This window comes from Gorilla gorilla, chromosome 5, assembly GCF_029281585.2.
Source record: "Gorilla gorilla gorilla isolate KB3781 chromosome 5, NHGRI_mGorGor1-v2.1_pri, whole genome shotgun sequence".
NCBI classification, from domain to species: Eukaryota; Metazoa; Chordata; class Mammalia; order Primates; family Hominidae; genus Gorilla; species Gorilla gorilla.
In genome coordinates, this window is record NC_073229.2 from 138,225,965 (window position 1) to 138,250,394 (window position 24,430).

The 24,430-nt window shown below is 39.0% G+C and overlaps 1 protein-coding gene and 1 long non-coding RNA gene across 11 annotated transcripts in view; one reads left to right on the forward strand and one right to left on the reverse strand.

Annotated features, from left to right (window-relative positions):
• The window catches only part of LOC109027338 (uncharacterized), a 131,413-nt gene that overhangs the window by 56,468 nt on the left and 50,515 nt on the right, over nucleotides 1-24,430 (forward strand). The window contains exons 5-8 of one of the 6 annotated variants that reach the window (XR_010134344.1): nucleotides 13,968-14,069; nucleotides 15,814-18,001; nucleotides 18,589-18,713; nucleotides 19,826-20,224. The exons of 1 other annotated variant lie outside the window; for it this stretch is intronic. This is a non-coding gene — a long non-coding RNA (uncharacterized lncRNA). Of the gene's footprint in view, nucleotides 1-13,967; nucleotides 14,070-15,813; nucleotides 18,002-18,588; nucleotides 18,714-19,825; nucleotides 20,225-24,430 lie in introns of those variants that run through there. 4 more of the 6 variants (XR_010134345.1, XR_008681107.2, XR_002006501.4 and 1 more) reach the window with 4 other exon arrangements.
• HS3ST5 (heparan sulfate-glucosamine 3-sulfotransferase 5) overlaps nucleotides 22,552-24,430 on the reverse strand; it is a 286,591-nt gene continuing 284,712 nt past the window's right edge. For all 5 annotated transcript variants that reach the window (XM_055391767.2, XM_055391768.2, XM_019029691.4 and 2 more), the window contains one exon: nucleotides 22,552-24,288. In XM_055391767.2, coding sequence (XP_055247742.1) covers nucleotides 23,355-24,288 — 934 coding nt within the window. In that variant the 3' untranslated portion in view covers nucleotides 22,552-23,354. The remainder of the gene's footprint in view (nucleotides 24,289-24,430) is intronic.

Genomic DNA, 24,430 nt, shown 5'->3' on the forward strand with positions numbered 1-24,430 from the left:
AATATAAGACAGTAAGTCAAGAGAAGTTAAAAGGTAGTATTTGTAAGAGTGAGTTGTGAATTCAGAGGAGGGCAAGGTCATTGGGTGAGATTGGTCAGAGATGTCTCCATAAAAGAGTTGACACTACAGCTGAGTTTTGAATGATGGGAAAGATTCAAATAGGCAAAGCATAGGCAGAAGGCATTTTGGATGGAAACAGTGGTTGGAGTGAAGCTTACAGTCAAGAAAGCAAGAAGACGTGCTAGGAACCTTGTAGTGCTATTTTTGTCAGTTAGGAGTAGGACCTAATTTTGAAAGGTATTTAGAACCAGATTGTGGAGGGCCCTGATTGAAATGCTAAGGGACCTGGAGTTTATCTTTAGAATAATACAAAACTATTACACGAATTAGTAATCTCTTTGTTCTTCAGTTAACTATAAAGTTAGGGTAATAAAATAGTTCGTGTTTCATAGGCTTGTTGTGAGAAACAGTGCATATAAAGTCTTTAGAACAGGGTTTGTCACATAATAAGCCCTCAATGTCAGTGACTATTATTTTAAATTATTATTTGTATTATTTTTATTACTTAGTAGGAAGGAACATTATGAAGATGCTGAAACCAATCTCTTCAGCAGTATACAGGAAAGGTTTCTTGGGTAATCATTCCTAAACTTCATCTTCAAATTGCTAAATTCTTCTTTATAGATCTTTTAAATAAAACAAATATATGAAATAAAGTGGAAGATTCTCTTCTATCCTTCATCATCAGCCCCTTTTGTCCTGAGTTATGATGGCATCAATTCATGTTATTTTTCCCTTTCTGTTTGCTTCAGGGACCACACAGGAAGCTCTACAGAATGTGTGCAGCCTAGAAGCCTAACCTAATATTGAATGTGTTTCCTCTTATCTTCACTGTTCCTGCTTCTCTGTCCCCTACCTTCAGTTATACCCTTCTTTTATTCTCTCTCTGATTCTCTCATTTCCTCCTTGCTCTTCTCCATTTCTCTTCTGGCATTCAGTAAGGGAGTACATGGAAAACAGAAAAGGAGCATGGATATGTGTCTTTGATCTCAATGTGCCCAGAGCCTGGCACAGTGCCTACCACTTCAGGGGAGGCCAAGAAACAAGTGACTGAAGGGATAGAGAGTGCATTGAGCAAGGGCTAGAGAACTGTTATTCTGTTCTGTATCTTTCATGATGCACTTTTATATATATGGGAGGTTTTTTTTTTTTTGCATTGAAATAGAGGACATAATGGAGGGATGGAGTGAGGAAAGATATAAAATAGAGTAAAATAGTTGATGTTATTGGGGCTATTGAGAAAAGAGTAAAATACTATGCAGCCATAAAAAAGGATGAGTTCATGTCCTTTGTAGGGACATGGCTGAAGCTGGAAACCATCATTCTCAGCAAACTATCACAAGGACAGAAAACCAAACACTACATGTTCTCACTCATAGGTGGGAATTGAACAATGAGAATGGTTGGACACAAGGCGGGGAACATCCCACCCCGGGGCCTGTCGTGGGGTGGGGGCAGGGGGAGGAATAGCATTAGGAGAAATACCTAATGTAAATGACAAGTTAATGGGTGTAGCAAACCAACATGGCACATGTATACCTATGTAACAAACCAGCACGTTGTGCACAAGTGCCCTAGAACTTAAAGTATAATAATTAAAAAAAAGATTAATTAGAGAAAAGTGTCTAATACGTAGGAAGGCAAACTGGCAGCTTTCAGATCCTGAAGAGTCACATATGTACACTTTAGCTTATTATTGAATGGCTTGGATACAGTTATGAAAGCTAAAGTCTATTTTTCTGGGGTGGTACTGCTTTTAAAAAAACTTTGAATTATCTTTGATTCTCTTATTCCTGGCTGAGAAGTTTGAATGCGCTTCTTAATAAAATCAAAATACACATATTAAAATGTTAAGATCAAAAATAAATAAATAAAAAAAACAGACACATAGACCAATGAAACAGAATAGAGAACTCAGAAATAAAAACACACACCTACACCTACAACTATCTGAACTTCAACAAACCTCACAAAAACAAGCAATGGGCAAAGGATTCCCTATTCAATAAATGATGCTGGGATAACTGGCCAGCCATACCTCGAAGATTGAAACTAGACCCCTTCCTTACACCATAAACAAAAATTAACTCAAGATCAATTGAAGGCTTAAACACAAAACCCAAAACTATAAAAACCATGGCAAACAACCTGGGCAATACCATTCAGGACACAGGCACGGGCAAATATTTCATGATGAAGGCACCAAAAGCAATTGTAAGAAAAATAAAAAGTTGATAAATGGAATCTAATTAAACTAAAAAGCTTCTGCACAGCAAAAGAAACTATCAACAGAGTAAACAGACAACTTACAGAGTGGGAGTAAATTTTTGTGAACTATGCCTCCAACAAAAGTCTAATATCCCCCATCGATACGGAACTTAAACAAATTTACAAGAAAAAACCAACCCCATAAAAAAGTGGGCAAAGGACATGAACAGACACTTTCAAAAGAAGACATACATGCAGTCAACAATCATATGAAAAAAGTTCAATATCTCTGATCATTAGAAAAATGCAAATCAAAACCACAATGAGATGCCATCTCACACCAGTCAGAATAACTAATATTAAAAAGTCCAAAATACAACAGATGCTGACAAGGTTGTCGAGAAAAAGGAATGCTTATACACCCTTGGTGGGAGTATAAATTAGTTCAGCCATTGTGGAAGATAGTTTGGCAATTCCTCATATACCTAAAGACAGAAATACCATTTGACCTAGCAATCCCATTACTGGGTATATACCCAAAAGAATATAAATTATTCTTTTATAAAGACACATGCACGCCTATGTTCATTGCAGCACTATTCACAACAAATAAATACATGGAATCCACCTAAATTTCCATTAATGATAGACTGGATAAAGAAAATGTGGCCTGTTTTTTTAAAAAACAGTTCTTAGTTGATGTTCATGAAGAACAGTGAGTACCTAGAACTGTGCTGCTAATGAAAGGAAATCCTAAGAAGGAGCATTTCTTTACAGAGCTCTGTCATACCATCCTTTGGGCCCTCTGCTAGGAAAGTAGAATCAAGTCTGAAATAATGCCTTTTTAATTGTATCTTCTAGTAATATAGATGTAGGACAGTACTGTATCATACCTCTGTGAATGCAGAATATCTTATACCTGCTTTATGATACATAGTAGTGACCATGCTTTATCAAAGTTGTTTTTAATAATGTTATTCTAGAATGTTTTCCTTCCAGACAATGATTCTGAAACTAATTTAAAAAAATGGTGCCAGGTACCACAATAGTAACAGAACTTTGCAATTTTCTGGGATTTTGGTTTTTACTTTTTTTTCCCCTTTTCTTTAAATGGAGTGTGCTGGGTGTCTCTATATTTTGTTCAGATGACTGCAGAACCTGGACAAGTTGTTGCTGCTATTGATGCATAACATGCTGCTATTATTGGTCTTTTTATATAAATATATATAATTATAATTATATATAATTATGTTTGTACAATTATATATATAATTATATATATACATATAATTTGAATTTTTGGAAACTTTAGCTGTACTGTAAACTTTGGAAAAAGTATCCCAGTTTACCATGTTGAGTTGACATTGTACATAAATTAACAACCATATTTGTGTAGTAACATCAAACTTAATTTATTTCCATTTGTACAGGAGTAACCCTTGTATTAAATATGTAAGGTCTTATCTATGTGGGTTTGATTACAGTGACTAATATTCTCTAAATAATGAAAAAAATACCATCATGTTATGTTTTAAGAAGAAACAAAACTTACAAAACATTAACAAATTGTTTTGGCACAAAAATTACAACAGTAACAATTATTATGAGTTAGTTGAAAATACTGGTTGAAATGTTATTGGATATTCTACCTTTAGGTTCATTGTGCAAAAAAAGAAACTTGCTTAAAAAGGAATTAGTTTTGTTGAGTTGAAATTAACTTAAGGAAAATGAGATAAGAGGCTGAAGTGATTCTAGTGCCTCTGGGTGGAAGACTTAATATGGCGTAATCAGCTCCCCATGATCATCCTCCATATGGTTTAAGTCCTGCCTAACACTGGGTTTCTTATCCAGCTTAATGGTATTTTCTGTAACTAGACTACTCAGTGTCAATGAACTCAAGCACATACATCGATGCTCAGAAACTCACTGAATTTAAAGGACCCCAGCTTATGTGGAACACAATCTATTATCTTGGATAAAGGATAAAACAGTTTAAAAGCAAATTTCTGTTATATGAATGGCTGTGCAGTATAATTGAATATGGAGATTTAGGGGGTGGAGGTCATACAACCAGACTTTAGCTATGTGAATCCAGGCAATTTATTTAATCTTTCTGAGATATTTTATTCATCTGTAAAATAATAGCTATTCCAGAAGGGTACAGTGAGGGTTAATGAAAGAATGTATCTAAAATGCCAATCATGGTGACTGGCAGACAATAGGTAACAGTCAGTGGTATGTTATAGGTGACGTATACAAGCTCTCAAAAACCGATTGATAAATTGGAAATTTTGAGAGCCAGTGTTAAACACGGGCATTATGCAAAATTAAATTATATATATTTGTAGTTAAATAAATTATATTAAAAATAAATGTAATGAATACTTAAAGCTTATCACTTACTAATAATTTTATTGCATTTTACTAATATCTATACCTTAAGGATTTTTTTTTTTTGAGATGGAGTCTCGCACTGTCACCTGGGCTGGAGTGCAATGGTGTGATCTCGGCTCACTGCAACCTCCGCCTCCTGGGTTTACGTGATTCTCCTGCCTCAGCCTCCCGAGCAGCTGGGGTTACAGGCGCACACCACCACACCCTGCTAATTTTTTGTATTTTTAGTGGAGACAGGGTTTCACTATGTTGGCCAGACTGGTCTCAAACTCCTGACCTCATGATCCACCTGCCTTGGCATCCCAAAGTGCTGGGATTACAGGAGTGAGCCACCGCGCCCAGCCGCTCTAAGGTTTTTTACATGGATTGTTTCTGTGTGATAGAAATGGCATATTATGGTGTTCCATGGCATATTTCTTCCCAGCCCTGCATTCAGTAACTACACGGTGGTAGCTTGAAACTATGATGGGAGTATTTATACCACAGACATTAGCAAATGCTACAAATCAGGGCCCTCTCCACCCACAAGAGAGCTGGTTTGCATTTGGCTAACCAAAAATGTTGGTTAAACATTTACCAACATGCCACTGGTAACATAAAACACTAGTTTCCCTCCCTTTAATGTATGTAAAATGTCTGGCAGAGTGCATGGCACACGGAATGCGCTGGTAAAATACAAGTTCCTTTTGCTCTCAAATGGGTTAATTAATTAGCCTTTTAGAAGTAAACAGAACTTTAGACATAATTTCATTCAATTCCGTTGGTGGCCCAGAGAGGTAAAGTGGTCTGCCCAAGGTCATTTGGCTAATCAAGGACAACCCCCAAAACTCAGTCCACTGTCTGACCTTGATTATTTCCAAGATTGCTCTCCTTCCTTACTTCAAAGCCAGAGTAATCGGCTCTACTTGGACGCTCTGGGACTAATTGGGACATTAGTCAGGAGGGACTTAGGAGCTCTAGCCTGATATTTGAGTTCACCCTAAACCTCATTTGGTTCATGTCCAGCTGTGCCCTGAGCTCCAGTTCTGGTAACTCATCTTAGGGCTTATTTTGGCATCTCAGTCTCTTCCCCAGATGCCTGGCAGCTCTACCAAACAGATCTGCCTTGATCCTTCTACTGGGTTGCTGTCTTGGGACCCTGAGCCTCTGCAGTGAGGGCTTTGCCTTGTCCTTACCAGGCTAACCTTCCTCTGTAGGGACCGTTGTTAACCAGTTGCTACCCAGCATGTGTGGGTCTCAAGATTTCTCTTGCACCTGGATTCACTGCTGCTGGAGCCTTATGTCACTAGTGTTAAACTCTCAGCTTCCCTGACCACATGCCAGGACCCACAGACATGAGCACATGCTGGAACCCATGGTCACAATATTGCCATGCTCAAGCTACAGCTTCCACATTTGGCCTGATAAGCTGCGCTTCCTCCTTGCACCCACTGTCCCTGTGGCAAGTCTGACTTTGGGTCACACACCCTTTTAGTCTTCTCTGTTCTTCTGTGGTTGGCTCACCCAAGAAAGATTCTGTCACAAAATAGGAAAACAGTAAAACTACAAGGGGAACTACTTCTACTAGATATCAAAAATACACTATAAACACTCTATAACTAAAACAGTATGCCACTGCCTCCTTGGAGACATGGTTTATTCCAGAACTAAGGTAACGAAAATACAAGATGAACCTGCAACATTTCGTGATCTTTTTTAATGGGAAAGCACTAGAGGCTTTTCCGTTAAGATCAGGCATTCCTCTAGTGTCTTAGTCCATTCAGGCTGCTATAACAGAATACCACACTGGGTGGCTTATGAAAAACACAGATTTATTTCTCATAGATTTGGTGGCTGGGAAGTCCAAGATCAAGGTCCTAGAACATTTGTGTCTGGTGAGGGCCTACATCCTGGTTCATAAATGGCACCTTCTTCTTGGGCCCTTACATGCAAATGGAGCACAGCAGCTCTCTGGAGTCTCTTTTACAAAGGCACTAATTCCATTCATGAGGGTTCTGCCCCAACGAACTAATCATGTCCCAAAGGCCCCACCTTGTAACAGAATCACATTGGGGATTAGGCTTTAACATGTGAATTTTACAGGGACATAAACATTTAGTCTATAGCATTTCTCAACCCTTTGAAGACCACATGGTTCAAGTGGTGTATAAATTATTCCAGAGTAGATATCAGCCACTGACCAAATTCAGCCCCAGCAACCTGTTTTATTTTTTATAAAGTTTAATTGGAACACAGCCACCCTACTTGTTTCCTCATTGTACATGGCTGCTTTGGGGCAAAGTTGAAAAGTTTCAACAGAGACTATATGGAGCACAAAGCCTAAAATATTTACTGTCTGACCTATTATACAGAAAAATGTGCTGATTCCTGATCTAGAGCACCGAAAAGGAAAGAAACCTCTCCAACTCCTTTTGTGAAGCAAGTATAACACTGCTGTATAAGCCAGATAAAGATAGGACAAAGAAAACCACACACCAATATCACTCATGAATATTGATGTAAAAATACTACGTAGATGTTAGCAGATAAGCTGTTCCTTTAAAACCTCACTGACCTTTCTTGAGCAGAAATTGAGTAATTTGGCTCAGTGCTACACACATCTGTGTTGAAATTGGTGGTGGTTGTTTTGTTTTTTTGCCGTCACTGTGTGTGGTGCCAGGGATACAAGCAGAAACAAGTTATAATTAATGCCCTCAATGTGCTTATAGTCAATGGGGGAAATAGGCACTGAAAATATTTCATTCAAAAATGTTGGTGTTTATCAGGGTATAAATGGGGGTTCTGAAAGCAATGATTAGGCCAGGGTTCAAGGAAGGCAGCCCCTGGAGGTGTGGCCTCTTGCATCGTGTACCATAATTTTGCCCATATTGAGCCTGGCACACATTTCTTTATGAGCAGCAATCTTGTATTGTGCACATTGTCACATTTCTCTCTTTTTTTAAGAGACAGGGTCTTGCTCTGTCACCCAGGGTGGAGTACAGTGGTGTGATCCTAGCTCACTGCAGCCTTGGACTCTTGGGCTCGAGGAATCCCCCTGCCTCAGCCTCCCGAGGAGCTGGAACTACAGGCATGAAGCACCATACCCAGCTAATTTATTTATGTATTTATGTATTTATTTATTTATTTATTTATTTTTGAGATGGAGTTTTGCTGTGTCACCAGGCTGGAGTGCTGTGGCGCAATCTCGGCTCACTGCAACCTCCGACTCCCTGGTTCAAGTGATTCTTCTGCCTCAGCCTCCCAAGTAGCTGGGATTACAGGCATGCACCACCATGCCCAGATAATTTTGGTGTTTTTAGTAGAGATGGGGTTTCACCATGTTGGCCAGGATGGTCTCGAACTCCTGACCTCGTGATCCACCTGCCTCGGCCTCCCCAAGTGCTGGGATTACAGGCGTGAGCCATCACGCCCGGCCAGCTAATTTATTTTTTATTTTTTGTAGAGATGGGGTCTCCCTGTGTCACATTTCTTATGCCTAGCAGTCAACCCATTCTCAGCTTATTGGGGCTCATCTTGCATACCGTCATGTCCCATGCATCCAGCACTGAGTCTGGCAAAAGCTCCTTGAAGGTAGGTACCTTGCACTGTGCATATCATTATAATGTTCCTTGTGCTCAGCTCTTGGCCTGGCACCCAGTAGTAATTGGAATGATTCTCAGTTGAGCTGTGAAGGATCAGCAGAGTTACCCAGGTAAATGCAGAACAACAGGGGATTACTGATAATGGAATTAGCCTTTAAAAGGCACAGATGTAATTATTGAGTCTTAAGTACACATTTTACTCTTACCTTCTAGTTTTTCCCGACTGTTTTGTTGCTGTTTTGTTTTTCGTTTTTTGGCCAGTCCTGAAAAATGAGTCATGGAAACACATGGCTGGCAACCAGCCTCTGCTTCCTTTCGGGGACCGCTCGTTTGGGGCCTCAGTTCCACTACATAGTAGAATTTGCATCTTGCTAATTTGCAGTGAGATAAGGCTCAAGTAATTTTCTTGGAGATGACTTGTTAGGCTCAAGAAGAAGCAGAACAAGAAGCAACTTACTTTAACTTACTTTCACATTTTTCTCCCTATTCTACCTGGAGAGAGATTTTTGTTATTTCATGCTTTTCTGATGAAAGATGTCATGGGTGGGAACATCTCCAGCAACCCCGAAAGCGTCAGAAACTTTCAAAGAGGAAGGAGAACATGCTTTGAAAGCTGAGTTAAAACTCTTCTTTCTTCTGAATGCCCTTCACTGCCTCAGGTCTGGTCTTTTCAACTTGGCTTTTGAAGTTCTGTTATCTTTCAAGCTTAATTCCTCTTGGAGTGTGACCAACTTACTAGAGAAGCTACATTTTTTCAAAAGGAATATTGAAACCTGAGCATTTCTTTGGGAATGTGGATTAGTGTTCCTGTACCTTTTCTCCCATTTGCACTTGCTCTATTCAAAAGCACATTCTCCTGCAGACCTGTGGATCCCATGCTTTTGTTTCTCTATCGAATTGACAAGGAAGAGCAAAATGAATACCTAAAGGGCAACTTCTCTATTAACAATCCTGTTATGAATGAGTTTAGTCCCATATGTATGAGGATTGTTGATGCTCAGAGGCCCAGGGCCACCAGTATTTTCTGAGATTCAAGGCACATTTTTTAAAAAAGTCAAAATACGTGGTATGTGTCAGAGCTTTTCAAAGAGAACAGTATAATCTCATTTGGAGGTATAATGTCACTGCTGTAAAGTTGGGACTCTGTCAATGTGAGGCTTGGAACAAATGGGCCTTCTTGCATTCTCATGATGGGCTCTAAACTAAATGCCTATATGTAAGACCATCCATGGTGTTCTCTGGGAGTTATTTTGCATCAGAAGCTATTTTTCAGCAAATAATGAACTTCAGAGATTCTTGAAAATTTTTGGTAAACCAGGTACAGTCTTATATTTTTAGCTTCTGTAAACTTTTTTTTTTTTTACTTGATATGCTCTTTAGTAAAGAATAATGGAAGCCAAGAAGCCACAGTAATTTCAGTTGTTACATTTAATTCTAATAATTAAAAGAATAATTACGATCTGGTAGGGTTTCCTATTTATGGTCCAAGGTATCTGGGTGAGTTGTGAATGGGTTAGAAATGTGCCAAGATAAATTGTTGTCCTCAGAGGATAAATTGATGCCCTCTGATCATCTGGACAGAGTCTGGATAGCTAAAGAGTCTCCAGCGTCAGGAATAATAGCTTTGTATGTACTTTAGGTTGCAAACAAATATTATCACATATAAGTATGTGTGCTGTGGCACGAAAAGGTTTGAGAAGCCCCATTCCCTGCCTGTGTGCTGTAATCCCAGATTTTGAAGGATTCTACCTGGTCCTTTCAGGATGTGGATATGGCTCTCCTTCCTACTCTCTACCTTGTTTTTTAAAATCATGAATTGCCACAAACAGCCACTCTTCCCAAGTGTAATAATAACAATGGACTAAATATGATAAGAACAGCTGGGTTCCTAGACTGGTGGGAATCTGAATCCCTGGGATCTGCTCCCAGCTTTGTGATTACCTGTTGTATGAGCTTAGGCAGGTCATTGAACCTTTCTGCATCCCAGTTTTCTCCTCTGCCATATGAGGGTGGGAAGTGACATAAACATTTATTTTAAGTCTCTGCCAGAATTACCTGTGAGATGCTGAAATAATCAGTTTGGAGGGTAGATGTTAACCTTATTATCCATCGTACCTAGACAGAACTATCACTATTGACTTAAGTGGATATCCAGGCCAAGAATTTTTCATCTATTCACAGCTGCTGCCTCTTCATTTGGTGAATTTTCCAAAGTTATTCATGCATTAAAGTATGTTCCTAAAAGATTTGCCTGTGTCTATATGATGTAACCAATCAACTGAGGTGCAATAATAACTAGACTCAGAGAATGACAATTTCAGTTTGCAGCTATTTCCACCATTAGAGAGTAGAAATAAGTGGATCATCCATGGTCTGATTATTTCATTTGTAGACACAGAGCCTTGTGCAAATAATTAGTCTTAATCATTCTTTAATTAATGTCTAATAGTGATTTCCTAAATATGTAAAAGTAAATAAAAGTGAGTGTTTCTCCTAATCTATGACTGGGAAGTTGTGTATATGTAGACCCCTATTACTCTCCAGAGGCATTGTGTCCTATGAACTGCCTGCTTCTCTTTGAGTCCACTGGACTGTGTCTGGCACTTTGCCAGGCTAAGATTCATTAACATGCAAAAAAAGATAGAATTCAAGTGTAATTAAAAACAACAATGGCTGGGCACAGTGGCTCACGCCTGCAGTCCCAGCACTTTGGGAGGCTGAGGCGGGCGGATCACGAGGTCAAGAGATCGAGACCATCCTGGCCAACATGATGAAACACTGTCTCTACTAAAAATACAAATATTAGCTGGATGTGGTGGCATATGCCTGTAGTCCTAGCTACCTGGGAGGCTGAGGCAGGAGAATCACTTGAACCCAAGAGGCGGAGGTTGCAGTGAGCTGAGATCGCACCACTGAACTCCAGCCTAGCAACAGAGCGAGACTCCGTGTCAAAACAACAACAACAAAAACTAGCTCTAGCTTCCATACCACTAGTGAACTAAGATGTTCACTTTTAATATCATAAAACCCTGAACAATGAATATTCAGAACATTGGTTTAATATGATGAAAGTGGCACTTCATTTATTATTTGAGTTATGGTTTTGGAAACTTAAAATTTTAACTCATGCTTAATTAAATGTAAAATTTAACAGCTTAATAGAGAAAACTTAGGGATCCATGTTATTAAGGGACAAGGACTCTTACATAAATAGGAGTCGACATCTACCACCTCAGTGTAGTATATTACAAGGCATAAAGGAACAAAGTGACTTGAAATGTCATGCTGGTACCTGGCACGAGAAGTCTTTTGAAGAGCAGAGTTTCAAGCTAGCCCTTGGTTCTTTGTGTTTGTGTCTTACAATGCATGAAAAGTGTAATGGGCATTCAGGAGCTCAGCAAAATCCTGCACTGTGTTCACTGCTAGGGGATATGTCTGACTCTTTGGTGGACTGGTCACCAGAAATCTATTTGCATAAAGAATTTTAGGTTCTCTTGGCAGAGAACCCAATCGAAGGGAAGAAAGAGCAGATAAGTTTATCCCTCTAGTAATGCTTTTGTCATTATAATGAAAGAGTGATTCATTCACCCACTCCATTAATGTCTATTAAACATCTATCATAAGCTTCCAAGTTTAACATGGTGTCTATTACACAGATTTGTCTTCCACTCCAGCCTGACCCTATTAAGGTAAGGGGTAGATTCTGAACATAGGAACTGAAAGAGTGGCTTTATTGATTTATCACTATAGTGTAGCTTTGGTACTTTTTCAAAGGGAATATTACATAGGAGAGAAAGAATTACCTGCCCCCATAAACACACACATGCACACACATATGCGCGCACACACACACACCCATTGTCATTGATCTTTGGTCTTTGGTTATTTGGAGACTGTGGCAATGCCTGACTAGGGAAGCCGCAATGCCTGACTAGGGAAGCCACGCTGCCTGAACAGAATTGGCTGTAGTACTGAACAAACATTGAGGCACACAGCAGGAGGGCAGCCATGTTTGACAGGTGATGTGTAGTGCTGACTGGCTTGTGTGTCAGCAGAGCTTAGAAGTTCCCAAGGACTCCTGGAAATGCTATGGGAGTACATTTACAGTGGCTGGGGGCATGAGGCAGCCAAAGAGATTGACAAAGAATTAATTTCACACGAAGAATTCTTAAGTTCTTTCTCCAGATATTTCAAAGACATTATTTGAGACAGATATTGGAAAGGTTGGAGTAACTTTTTGAGGATGATCATGTAGTAACCAATAATTTGACCAACTTAACAAACTTCATACAAAATAATGGTTTGCGTGGCTGGATTTGGCTGGTTCATCTGTGAGTATAAACACAGTTGATAATGGGTGTCAGTGAGTGTCTGTTTTGGGGTTCTTTTGTCCCTATGATTCTGACCCCTCACCGAGAACACCTTTTGTTTTCAGTAATTGCTTGGATCTGTAGCTCAGAGTTCCTAAGGACATTTCAGGATCTCAGAGAAAGTTATCAATACTCTGTTCTCAGAGTTTCAGGCTTGGGTTTGTATGCTTATTAATTTATCACTTTATATTAATGAAGGAGACCTCAAACACAATAGATACAGGAAATAATACTAAGTAAACACTTTATTCTTAAATTTATCTTTCAATTTAATTGTGCTTGCAGAGAAACCTGATACAATTTCAAGGTGGAATACTTGCAGTGATGGTCAAGATGAAAGGTAACATGATCATCACAATGGGATGAACCAGTTAAAGAATTGCTGAAAATCACATGCACACACACACAATAGTTGGATGTATAATACTTCCTAAAAGCACTTTCAGTATCCTCGGATTAGAAGACATCTGCCTTTTACCGTTGAAACTTCTTATACTATATAGTGACACTTTAGGCAAGCTATCCTCTTTTGTCAAAGTATTTGTTTCCAGATTGGTTGATGTGCTTTTGAAATATCAATTTATTGAGTTTTTCTTTTTTTTCTCTTGTATATTCTTACTTTGTTTGGCTAGACTGTGACACCTTTGGAATATAATTTTTTAAAGGCAGCTGTAAATTTGACGGGTAATTGTTAGCAAAAGAATGTTTGAATTGGTCCAAGGATGAACCATTATTATTAGCTTCTTTCAACAGGCTTACAAATAAAAATATATGTGTTCATATATATTACATGTATATTAAATGGATGTACATCTTAATTTTAATGCTAATTTATACATATATATATATATTTTTTAGATGAGGTCTCGCTATGTTGCTCAGGCTTATCTTGAACTCTAGGGTTCAAGCAGTTCCCTCACCTTAGCCTCCAAAGTAGCTGGGATTATAGGCATGTGCCACCGCACTCAGCTAATTCATATTTTTATACAGATTCAGTACATGCTTCTATTCAAGGTTAAGTACAAGGGATTAAAATGTACCCAATAAAACGAGATTAGGAAGGGATTAGAAACACATTTTAATTAGAAAATTGCCACCTCAAATCCATTTAGGAAGTAGGCAGGTATAAATAATAAATAGAACTACTTAGAGACTTTTCTTGACAAGTGGCCCTGGGCTGGAATTCTGGAGAGCTGTATTCTGGTCACACGCCTAACTGGTTTTCCTAGTGACTTTTAGTAATTGATGAATTCTTCAGGAGCTAGGAACATATTAGATGATTAGATGATCAATAAATACCTCTGAATTTCATTAAGTCCAAGAAAAAGCATTTCAGGTCTTTATTTTCCTATAGAATGATTTTCATTGCCATTTAGAGGAAATCTTGGGATCAACTTGCGAAAAGACGGAGGCTCCTGGCTCTGATCTTTGGGGACTTCAGATTTTCTGGATCGAGGTGAGATACTACAGATTTGTAAGAAAAAAAGAAATGTTTTCTCTTTTCAGCATAAAAGCCATAATGTTAAGGATATTAAAAAATATCATGTAATCTGCACTTTGCATAAACTTATCCGAAATTTAGCATTAAAATTGTTTTTTACTCTTTGAGCTATACGGAAGGTGTCCCAGAAGAAATGATGCTTGCTCACTCCATGTTTCCATCACCAGGGGATTGTGTCCTGCAGGGTCACTCTGCCTGCATTCATTAGGCCTGTTCAGTCTTAGGGATTTGCAAAGGTTCTCCTATGCTTCAGGACTTCTGTTTGGATTGTTCGGAAATGTCCTTTGTGATTGATGGCTCTTGCCTCATCACCCATTCATGATGAAGGGGAATAAGCTGATTAAACACGACATTTTGTGAGCCCTCCATTTCCTCTTGCTTCTTGTATTAGTTTTCTATGGCTACTGTAATAAATCAACACAAATTTAGTGGCTTAGAACAACATGAACTTGTTATCTTGCATTTCTGTAGGTTTAGAAATCCAACACAGGTCTCACCAGGCTGAAATCAAGTTGTTAGCAGGGCTGCGTTCCCTTCTGGAGGCCCTGGGGGAAAGCTGTCCCCTTGCCTTTTCCAGCTTCTAAAGGCTGCACACATTCCTTGGCTTATAGCCCCTTCTTTACATCTTCAAAGCCAGCACTGTTGCATCTCCCTGAAGGTCCTTGAAGTGTAAACCCATTCCTCAGTTCTTATCATTCCACTACCTGCCCCTTACTGCCTCACTTTTCTACCTTTAAGGACCCTTATGATTACATCAGGACCACCCAGATAATCCTTGATACTCTCCTCATCTCAAGGCCCTTAACTTCATCATATCTGCAAAGTCCCTCTTGCAATGTAAGCTAACATAGTCACATGTTCCCGAGATTAGGATGTAGGTATCTTTGAGGGAGGGCATTATTCTACCTACCACTCTTCTTATTAAGATTACATGTTTCTTTAAAAATTAAGAAACATAAAGTTTATTACTATATTATAATTTTCATCATGATAAAGTCAAGGTTGAAGTGCAATAGATTATTTGTAAAAATGGTCACAATAATTTCCTTTCTTATTGGGCGTGGCAGCTCATGCTGAGGTTGGGGGAAGGATTGCTTGAAGTAAGGAATTCAAGACCAGCCTAGGCAACTAAGAGAGATTCCATCTCTTCAATTTTTTTTTTTTTTTTTTTGAGACAGGATCTTAATCTGTTGCCCAGGCTGGAGTGCAGAGGCATGAGCTTGGCCTTCTGCAACCTCTGCCTCCTAGTCTCAGGTGATCCTCCCACCTCAGCCTCCTGAGTAGCTACAGGTACATGCCACCACACCTGGCTAATTTTTTAAAAATTCTTTTGCCCAGGCTGGTCTTGAACTCCTGAGCTCATGTGATCTGCCTGCCTCAGCCTCCCACAGTGCTGGGATTACAGGCATGAGCCGCCATGCCTGGCCAAAACATTTTTAAAAAAATGATTTCCTTTCCTTTCCTGTATCCACACCCTTATGAAATCCCCTCTCATGTGGACTTTGAGCTTGGCCATATGACATACTTTGGCCAGTGAGACTACTGCAAACATGATGGAAGCGGATACTTAAAAAGTACTTGCACACTGGGACTTGCCTTCTCTTGCTACTCTTAAGCCCTTTCTGACTACCATGTGAAGAGGCCTGGTGCATATACTAAGTGAGAAGATACATGTGACCTAGGCACCTTTGTCATCAAGCCAACAGCTAACACTGGGAGGTAGCACCAATCACTAAGAAGCACAAGCCACCAGACATTTAGATGAGGCCACCTGAGATCATCCAGGCAGCAGCTGACCCGGCAGAAACCACAGGTACGTGAAAGAGGCCAGCAGAGGGAAGACAAGCTGGGCCAGAACAGAAGAATTGTCCAGCTGAACAACAGAATTGTGAACTAAATTAAATTTTGGGGGGATGGTTGGCTGTGTGGCAAAGGTTAATTAATGTGGGAAGGGATAGGTAAACTAGAAACCAAAGTTGAGAATAAGGTTGAATAAACGAAAGTTTAGTTGCAAGGGAGTGGTGACAAAGAAGAGCCCTTAAAGGCAAAATCATAGACAACGTTTTTTGGAGAGATCATTTGCACAAGTACAGTAGAGGCCCCTCCTTCCTCCTCCATCTTCATGCCCTGACTCTGTGGACGTTCAGTGTCACAAGAAATGCTCCAATAATCCATTTCATGGAATGATATAATGTCATAAGAAGGAGCGTAAAAATTCCCTGTTCTGATTTTCCTATTTAATGGGAAGCTCAAAAAGACAAAATGGCTTGCCCATTTCATCCTGAAAGTTTAGCTTATACAGTGATATGCCACATAATGATATTTTTGGGTCTACAGTGGACCTCATATATGACAGGTGGTCCCATAAGATTGTAATGGAGCTGAAAAATTCCTATTGCCTTTTGACCTCATAGCCATCATAATGTTGTAGCACAATGCATTACATTTGTGGTGATGCTGATAGAAACAAACCAACTGTGCTGCCAGGTATATCAAAGTATAGAACATGCAATTATGTACAGTATATAATACTTGACAATGATAATAAATGACTATGTTGCTGGTTTGTGTATTTACTTTTTATCATTATTTTAGAGTGTTCTCCTTCTACTTATTAAAAAAAAATAACTGGAAAACAGCCTTAGGCAGGTCCTTCAGGAGTATTCCAGAAGAAAGCATTGTTATCATAAGAGATGACAGCTCCATGCCTGTTATTGCCCCTGAAGACCTTCCCGTGGAACAAGATCTGGAGGTGGAAGACAGTGATATTGATGATCCTTATTCTGTGTAGGCCTAGGCTAATGTATATATTTATGTCTTAGTTTTTAACAAAAGAAGCTTAAAAAGTGAAAGAATGAGAAAATTTAGAAGTAGAAAAAAGCTTATAGAATAAGGATATAAAGAAAGAAAATATTTTTGTACAGCTGTACAATGTGTTGTTTGTGTTTTAAGGTGGGTGTTATTACAAAAGAGTCAAAAAGAAAAAATTAAAAATTTTATAAAAAATTACACTAAGCTAATGTTACTTTATTATTGAAGAAAGAAAAATATTCTTTTATAAGTTTAGTGTAGCCTAAGTGTACAGTGTTTATATATAAAATCTACAGTAGTGTAGAGCAATGTCCTAGGCCTTCACATTTACTCGCCACTTACTCACGGACGCCTACAGCAATTTCCAGTTCCGCAAGTTCTATTCATGATAAGTGCCCTAACTATACAGGTGTAGCATTTAACAATTTTTTATACCATATTTGCACTGCTCCTTTTCTATGTTTAGATGTGTTTAGATAGACAGATCTTTATCATTGTGTTACAATTGCCTGCAGAATTCAATATAGTAACATGCTGTACAGGCTTGTAACCTAGGAGTGATAGGCTATACCATATAGCCTAGGTATCTAGCAGGCTATACCATCCAGGTTTGTGTAAGTACACTCTTATATTGTTCACACAATTACAAAATTACCTAATGATGCATTTCTTAGAACGTATCCCTGTCATTAAGTGATGCATGACTTTATTTGCTTTATTTGTAATGAAATGAATATGTTTCCTGGCTTTTTTTTTTTTTTTGAGAACACTCTTAACACCTATCTTGCAGGAGAATATTGTGTTTGTTTTTCTTTTCATTCCTATGTCTCCTGTTATAGTCTCAGGATGGGTGAAGTTTTAGTGAGAAGCTCAGTGGCAAGTAGACAATATGACTCTTCCATGGTCAGTATACCCACAGAAACACTTTTTCCTCAATCTCAGGAGAAAAATGAGCCAAATATGGAGGATCCCATCAGCTGCAGCAAAGCTACTGGCCATGAAGGGAAGTGAGAGAAGCAAAGAGAAGAGTGAAGCAGAATGGGAAGGAAAATGATGATTCTATGGGCACCAATCATGTGATTTTTTTTTCTCTTTGAAAGATAACCTTCGGCTTATTAATTTTATCATCTCTTTTCCAATATTGAACCCTCAGCCTCTAAGGATCAGCCGGGTGTAGACTCAGCATGATGGCCTGGCCTGCTATCTAGCAGGGTCCCCTCAAGGCTATGGTGGAAGGACTTGCTCAGGGCCTAGGAAGCTCTGTTGCAGTTTCCATTCTTACATTCCACCTTCTCTTATGACCTACTCTCCAGCTATACTGGATATGCTAGTCTTTTTCACACTTTGTGCTTTTGCTGTATTGTTTCCCTCATCCTAGAGTGTGCTTTTCCTGTTTGTCTGCCTGGTGAGATATTATGATCTTCAAATGTGCCTCATGGAAGCCTTCTCTGATTCTTCCAGGCTGAGTTATTTATTTATATTTCCTACAGTTTCTGAACTGTGACTCACTAGTTCTACTTGGTATGGCAACATGATCATCTGGCGTTGCTAGAGAGTCTCACCTTTAAAGAGTCATATTAAGTTTATTTACAGGACCTAGTGTTGGATTACCTGATCACGTAGCAATTACAACTTCTTATATAATTTACGCCCAAACCTTTAGGTGAGTCTTCTTGAGGCTTTACCAAGGAAACAGGCAGTTTTAGAGTTGGCCTTAAGGATGTTCTCTGGTGTCATCAAAGAAATGGAAATGCAAAGCAGAGACATGTGCATTTAGATATGTGTAAGGTAAGCTACCTTTTTGAAATGGTGCTACCCATCTATTAGGAGACACTCACCTTCTTGACAGACTGTTTTTGAGAGAGGGTGACACATATCTTTAGAAACAATAAAGCCTTTTACCAACACCTCCCGCAAACCTGGTAGACTGATGTGGTTCATAAATTCATCAATAGATCTAGCCTGATCAAGTACCAGCCATGCTACTGCCTACTTGATATGACTGAAAGGGTACTGCTTTTCAACTGAACTATCTTTAAATAACAGACACTTGTTTTTGAAATACCAGTCAGGTGCTTTCTATGGGAGCTGCATATTGCTATCAGTTCAGTTCTGCCTTTCAACTCCTCAGTCTGTTTCTAATCATTATGAAATAGCACTCTTATTCCTAAAAGGTGCAATAAAATGTAACTGAAAAGAATTTTTTCAAAGCGCAAATGTAAAGAAATTGTTTTTATAAGATGTATAGTAAGGCATCATTAATTAGAACCTTACCAAATGATCATATTTTGGACTAAATTTCACTCTTACACGAGCTATAAAAGAAAGGTGTGCTGTAAAAATTGACAGATGCTAGGGGGCTTGAATAACCTACTTAAGAGAACAAGAGTATACTTAAGAGTATTTTGAAATACTTGAATAATACCAGTTTGGAAAAAAAATCCAATATGCCAATTAAGAGGCTTTGATTTGGCAAAGCAGGCACAATTGGATATTTTTCTTTTCTTTCTTTTTTTTTTTGAGATGGAGTCTCGCTCTGTCACCCAGGCTGGAGTGCAGTGGCGCAGTCTCGGCTCACTGCAACCTCCACCTCCCGAGTTCAAGCGATTCTCCTGCCTCAGCCTGCTGAGTAGCTGGGATTACAGGCACGTGCCACCACACCCAGCTAATTTCTGTATTTTTAGTAGAGACAGGATTTCACCATGTTAGTCAAGCTGGTCTCGAACTCCTGAACTCGTGATCTGCCTGCTCGGCCTCCCGGTTTGATGCTTTGTCTACTTGGCCATAATTGCAATGAATTTGTTTGAAAATATTTTATATTTTCACCTCGTTAGCCCAAATTGCTAAGATTTTTCTGTATTTAGTAATTTTGAGGGGGAATGTTTTTCTTTCTCTCCTAGACTGTACACTATTTTTAGTGGAAAATGGCTGCTGAGTGTGTGGAAAGAGTATAAAAGATTTCAGTGGGAAGATTCTACAATCATTTGAGATTCTCCATTGCTGGAAAATTCTCAAATTAGGCTTATGAAGGCAATTTGATTTAGCAAACAGCTCTCTGGACCAAGCAAATCTTCTCAGCAGGGATGGAATTTGAACTGCACTTGTCCCTGGTTCTCACCTTCCCTGAGAAGCAGCGCATCTGCAGTGTCCCAGGTGATGCCCCCCACAGGCCTTGAAGCTTGTCTTCCAGAAGAGCCTTCGTTTCAGGGGCAGCATTCCAGGAAGCACGCCCATGAAACACTCATGAGGAGGAACTGGGCTGCCAATTATGACTTGTCACTGCTCCATCAACATAAAAGGTACCACATCTAAGATCAGATGGGATTATAAACCTCAGAAGAGTTTACAAGCCTTTGCTTGATCATTTATTAACTCAGAACCAAAATGTCTTGGGCTTCTGTTATTCTATATTGCAATTATTAAGAAAAGTTTAGTGCCTTAATTAATTAAGGGTTTATATGCAGTGGTTTCAGGTGGGTAGGAGATAGACTTGAAATTTCAGGATGTGTATCTATGGGTTTATTTTACTATTCTAAAATCTAAAATCTCTCTGATCCTTAGTCTCTCTCCATCCCTTGGGCTATTTGTTTAATTGTAACTGGAATTCCTTGGCTTCCAGAAATGGTGTAATTTTAGCTTTATGGTCCAACAGAAACCCCACCATTGCTTAAACAATTTTTCTCTTTGCAGCTAGAACTGTTCCACAAAGCTGTATGGTTCCACTGTGCCTCTTGAAGACATGTAAGGTGTTTATGACATAAAAGAAGTAACTTATTAAAGAGAGCCCTCGTGGAGCTATTGTAATGAGGTGAAGATTTCTCTAGAGTTCTGTTGTCTGTCTGATAACAGGAAACATTTTTCTAAACAAGTAGATTTAAAATCTCCACGAGTGTTATGCTATTAAATCATAGCATTTTTATTTCTCCCTACCTAGCTCCATCAGCAGTGGCTGTGACTGTTTTTTTCAGTGAAATAGAACCTGCCACCCAAAAAATTCTCCCAACATAGGCCCTTGCTTTAGATCTCCGTGGGGAGGCTTAAAGATTTAAAACAATTCTCAAATTTACTTAGGAAGTGGAACAACTGAAATCACAGTGCTTCCCTCCTCCTGCCCCTGAATATGAAGAAATACTGGCTTATTGAGATGAAAGTTGGCATAAGTCAAATAGAATCTTAGAATAAAGTCTGATATACACTATTGGTAGCAGTAGCAAAGTCATAAGAAAAATTGGTAACATAAAAGATGATTACGGAGAAATTTCAATTTATTAACTTTTTTTTATTCCTCTGTGAATCTGGGAAAAGATTACCATTTTTTTATTTTACTGATGGAATACCTGGTCTGAGTTTTTGAAACATCCGTGTTCCAATGGAGCATAATTTGACAGTTACTGGCACAAAATCATATTGGCTGTATAGCGCTCTAGGAATACTTCTATGAAATTAATGATAATACAGTGATTGTGTCCTTGAACATTGTATTCAAATAGTTTATACTGATGGTTAGCAGAGAGTTGAGGCCCAGAGAAATATGACTGCAGGATCCTTATATTGACTTCATTCGTGGCTTAGGGGAGAAGTGGCTGACATTTAGACCTGAGGCTCTCATTCTAGTGTCATCCCACAGTGAGGGAGGAGCTGGCCTGTCAGCATGTATTGGTGTCATGCCTGTTTCAAGCTGAGAGTACAGCATCACTGCTAATTCAGACAATAGAGATGATTACCAAGGCGATGGCTTGAGAAGCAATATATACCGACACCGGAGGGGAAAGGGCTATTTATTTAGAAAAGTTCACCATCAAATCACTGGACAGGATAAACAACTCATGGAGAAAATCAACACTTATTACAATCAAAGGGGAATCCATTGTAATTTTCTGATTTCCCTAGGCACTGTCACTGTGATGTTGAACAAAACTCTCTCAAACGTCTCCCACTGGATTAGCAACTGTGATTGTGAGAAAAAAAAAAATCCATCTTTTTGTTGTCGTTGTTAATACCCCTTTCCACATTTTACTGAATATATTTAAGCATAATACAGTGTATCTGATGTTAGCGAGGCACCAATTTAGCATTAATTTCTCTGGATGGAAATATGAGCCATATATTTATGTTAGTAATGGCAACACTAGGCAGCTGAATCCTTTCAGAGCAAATTGATATATTTTCAACTAACAGGGAGAGTTGTGAGATCTTGTATTCATTTTTGAAGCATCAGCAGCTTTCAGTACAGAGTTTTCTAATCTTATTTAATTTCTCTACTGGTCTGACTCTGATTAGAGGTTCAAATAAAATGGTGATTGTTCTATGCCTTGATTCTGTTAAAATATTCCTTGTCTCTCTTCCTGAGCAGCAGCAACTGTGAGTAAATTAATTGTTACAAAGTTGTAGCAGAGCAGCACTAGGGTTCTTTGAGGTGGCTATTATACTTGATTTCCAGATGGTTGAGGTTTTTCTTTTTTAATATACTCAACCTCACTTCATAAATACATTTTCACAAGGGTACAGAAATCCAGCAGGGAAGCACATCTTTCCAAGTGCTCTCATATGCACGTAAACAGCTTCCATTTTGGAAGCCAGCAGGGGGCATGTAAAACAAAATGAGTAAAAAAAAAAAAAAAAAAAATTGCACATAGAGTAATTTTAATCCATTCCATTTTTAAATACCACAATAAATTTAATTTTCACAATAAATTAAATAGCCATATTCAGTTTACAAAATAGAATTACTTAGTGTGAAACCAGTATTTACAACAGTATACATTATGTACATGACATTTCTCTCTGTTGACATACAACATGGAAGTAAAAGGACTTGACTTTCCAATGTGTGACTGACATGCTACAAGTGACACCATGGTCCATACGAGAAAACAATAGTGCAAAATCACCACAAGAACTTTGGAGCAATGTCAATTTTATGAGATAAGATATTCTTTTAAATAATAAGAAAATAGCATTTTCTGTTTTCATGGCACCAATTCAGCATCTGAATTAAAGAGCCAGCTTTCCCTTAGGAAAAAAAAAATGCATCACTGGATCCTCTACTTCCTGAAGCTTCGCAGCCATTGGTACATTTTCACACATTTATCTTTTGGCTTAAATCTATGAAAATGGCGGGTGACAAATTCTGAATCAAAGGAAGACTAACTCTTTGAGAATAGCTGAAGTCACTTTCCCCCAATACCACCACCTCTTCTCTTTTGTAGATAGCTTAAAAGATGCGACTATGCAGACAGCATTTTTTTTTTTTTTGTAAATTTTCAGTAGAAAAAGAACTGATCTTATATTTGGTCACACACTGCGTATGTACAAGTATACATGGAAAAATGACTTGGATAGCTCTGCCTAGGAAAAGTGCATATTTTAATCTACAGGAGACATTGTGTGTCTCCAGGCACAACACATAGTGTTGTATGACATATTATTTTAGGGCCAGTTCAATGTCCTCCCAGTGATCTGGTAAAATTTTTGATTAAAAGGATGAAAGAATTTGCGCAATTTAGTAATGACAGAGGGGTCCACCTCTGGATGAATGCGCCCCTTGCTGCCCGCCAGGCACTTATTAAAGATAATATTAAACCGCAAGCAGTAAAACCCTCTGGTAGCATTGAAGTATAAATTGTATTGACTTATCCTTGGAGGCAGATTTAGGAACTTCTCCACGAGCTGAAGTTCTGGCAGAGGTTCCGTGATGAGGCGATCTCCATCGACGACATGAAATTGCTCAATTGGAAAGTATTTCAACCACCTTTCCAGATGTTTGGTGTAGATGCTTGTTCTTACTGCTTTGTATTTTGTGTTCACTTCGCATGTATTAGGGTCTATGGCCAGCTTCTCAAACTTGTAATAAGTTTTATTCTTCCTCTCCTTCCCCTCTAGCACCTGAGTATAATCAGAAATAGCTCTTGTGGTTGGCTCCCTGACAATGATCAACAACTTGATGGATGAGTTCATTTTGTAAATCCTTTCTGGAACCTCCTCTGTGATAAAATATGCTGGGCTCTTTTCAATTGTGATTTGCTGAGGGTAGGAAAAAGGCATCTTTTTCCTATACCACTCAATGCCCTTACCATAATTCTCATCATTATCAAAAAAGTGGATTTCTTGAGAGGCTTTGACTACTGCCGGATGTAGGTTCAGCATTTCAAGCAGGGCCCTTGTGCCTCCTTTCCTCACCCCAATGATAATGGCCTTGGGGAGCTGCTGGACCAGGTCATGGAGGCGAACCTGCTCCTTGGAAGCGTTGCCCTTCCGGAACTCGTGCAGCAGGCCACGCTTAAACTGCAGGGCGCGGAGTGGGAATTCAGCCTGACTGCGGGCTCCACCCAGTCGACCTTCAATGGGGCAAATGGGTTGTAGCCTGCAAGCAAGACAGAGACACTTTAAGCTCATTGCAACTAACTTTTCATTTTTCTGGTTCCCCAGTCAGACCAAGACTTTAAATGCATAAATAAAGCCACTGGTTCCCAGCCTGCTGCAATCCATAATGAACATATGTTTGG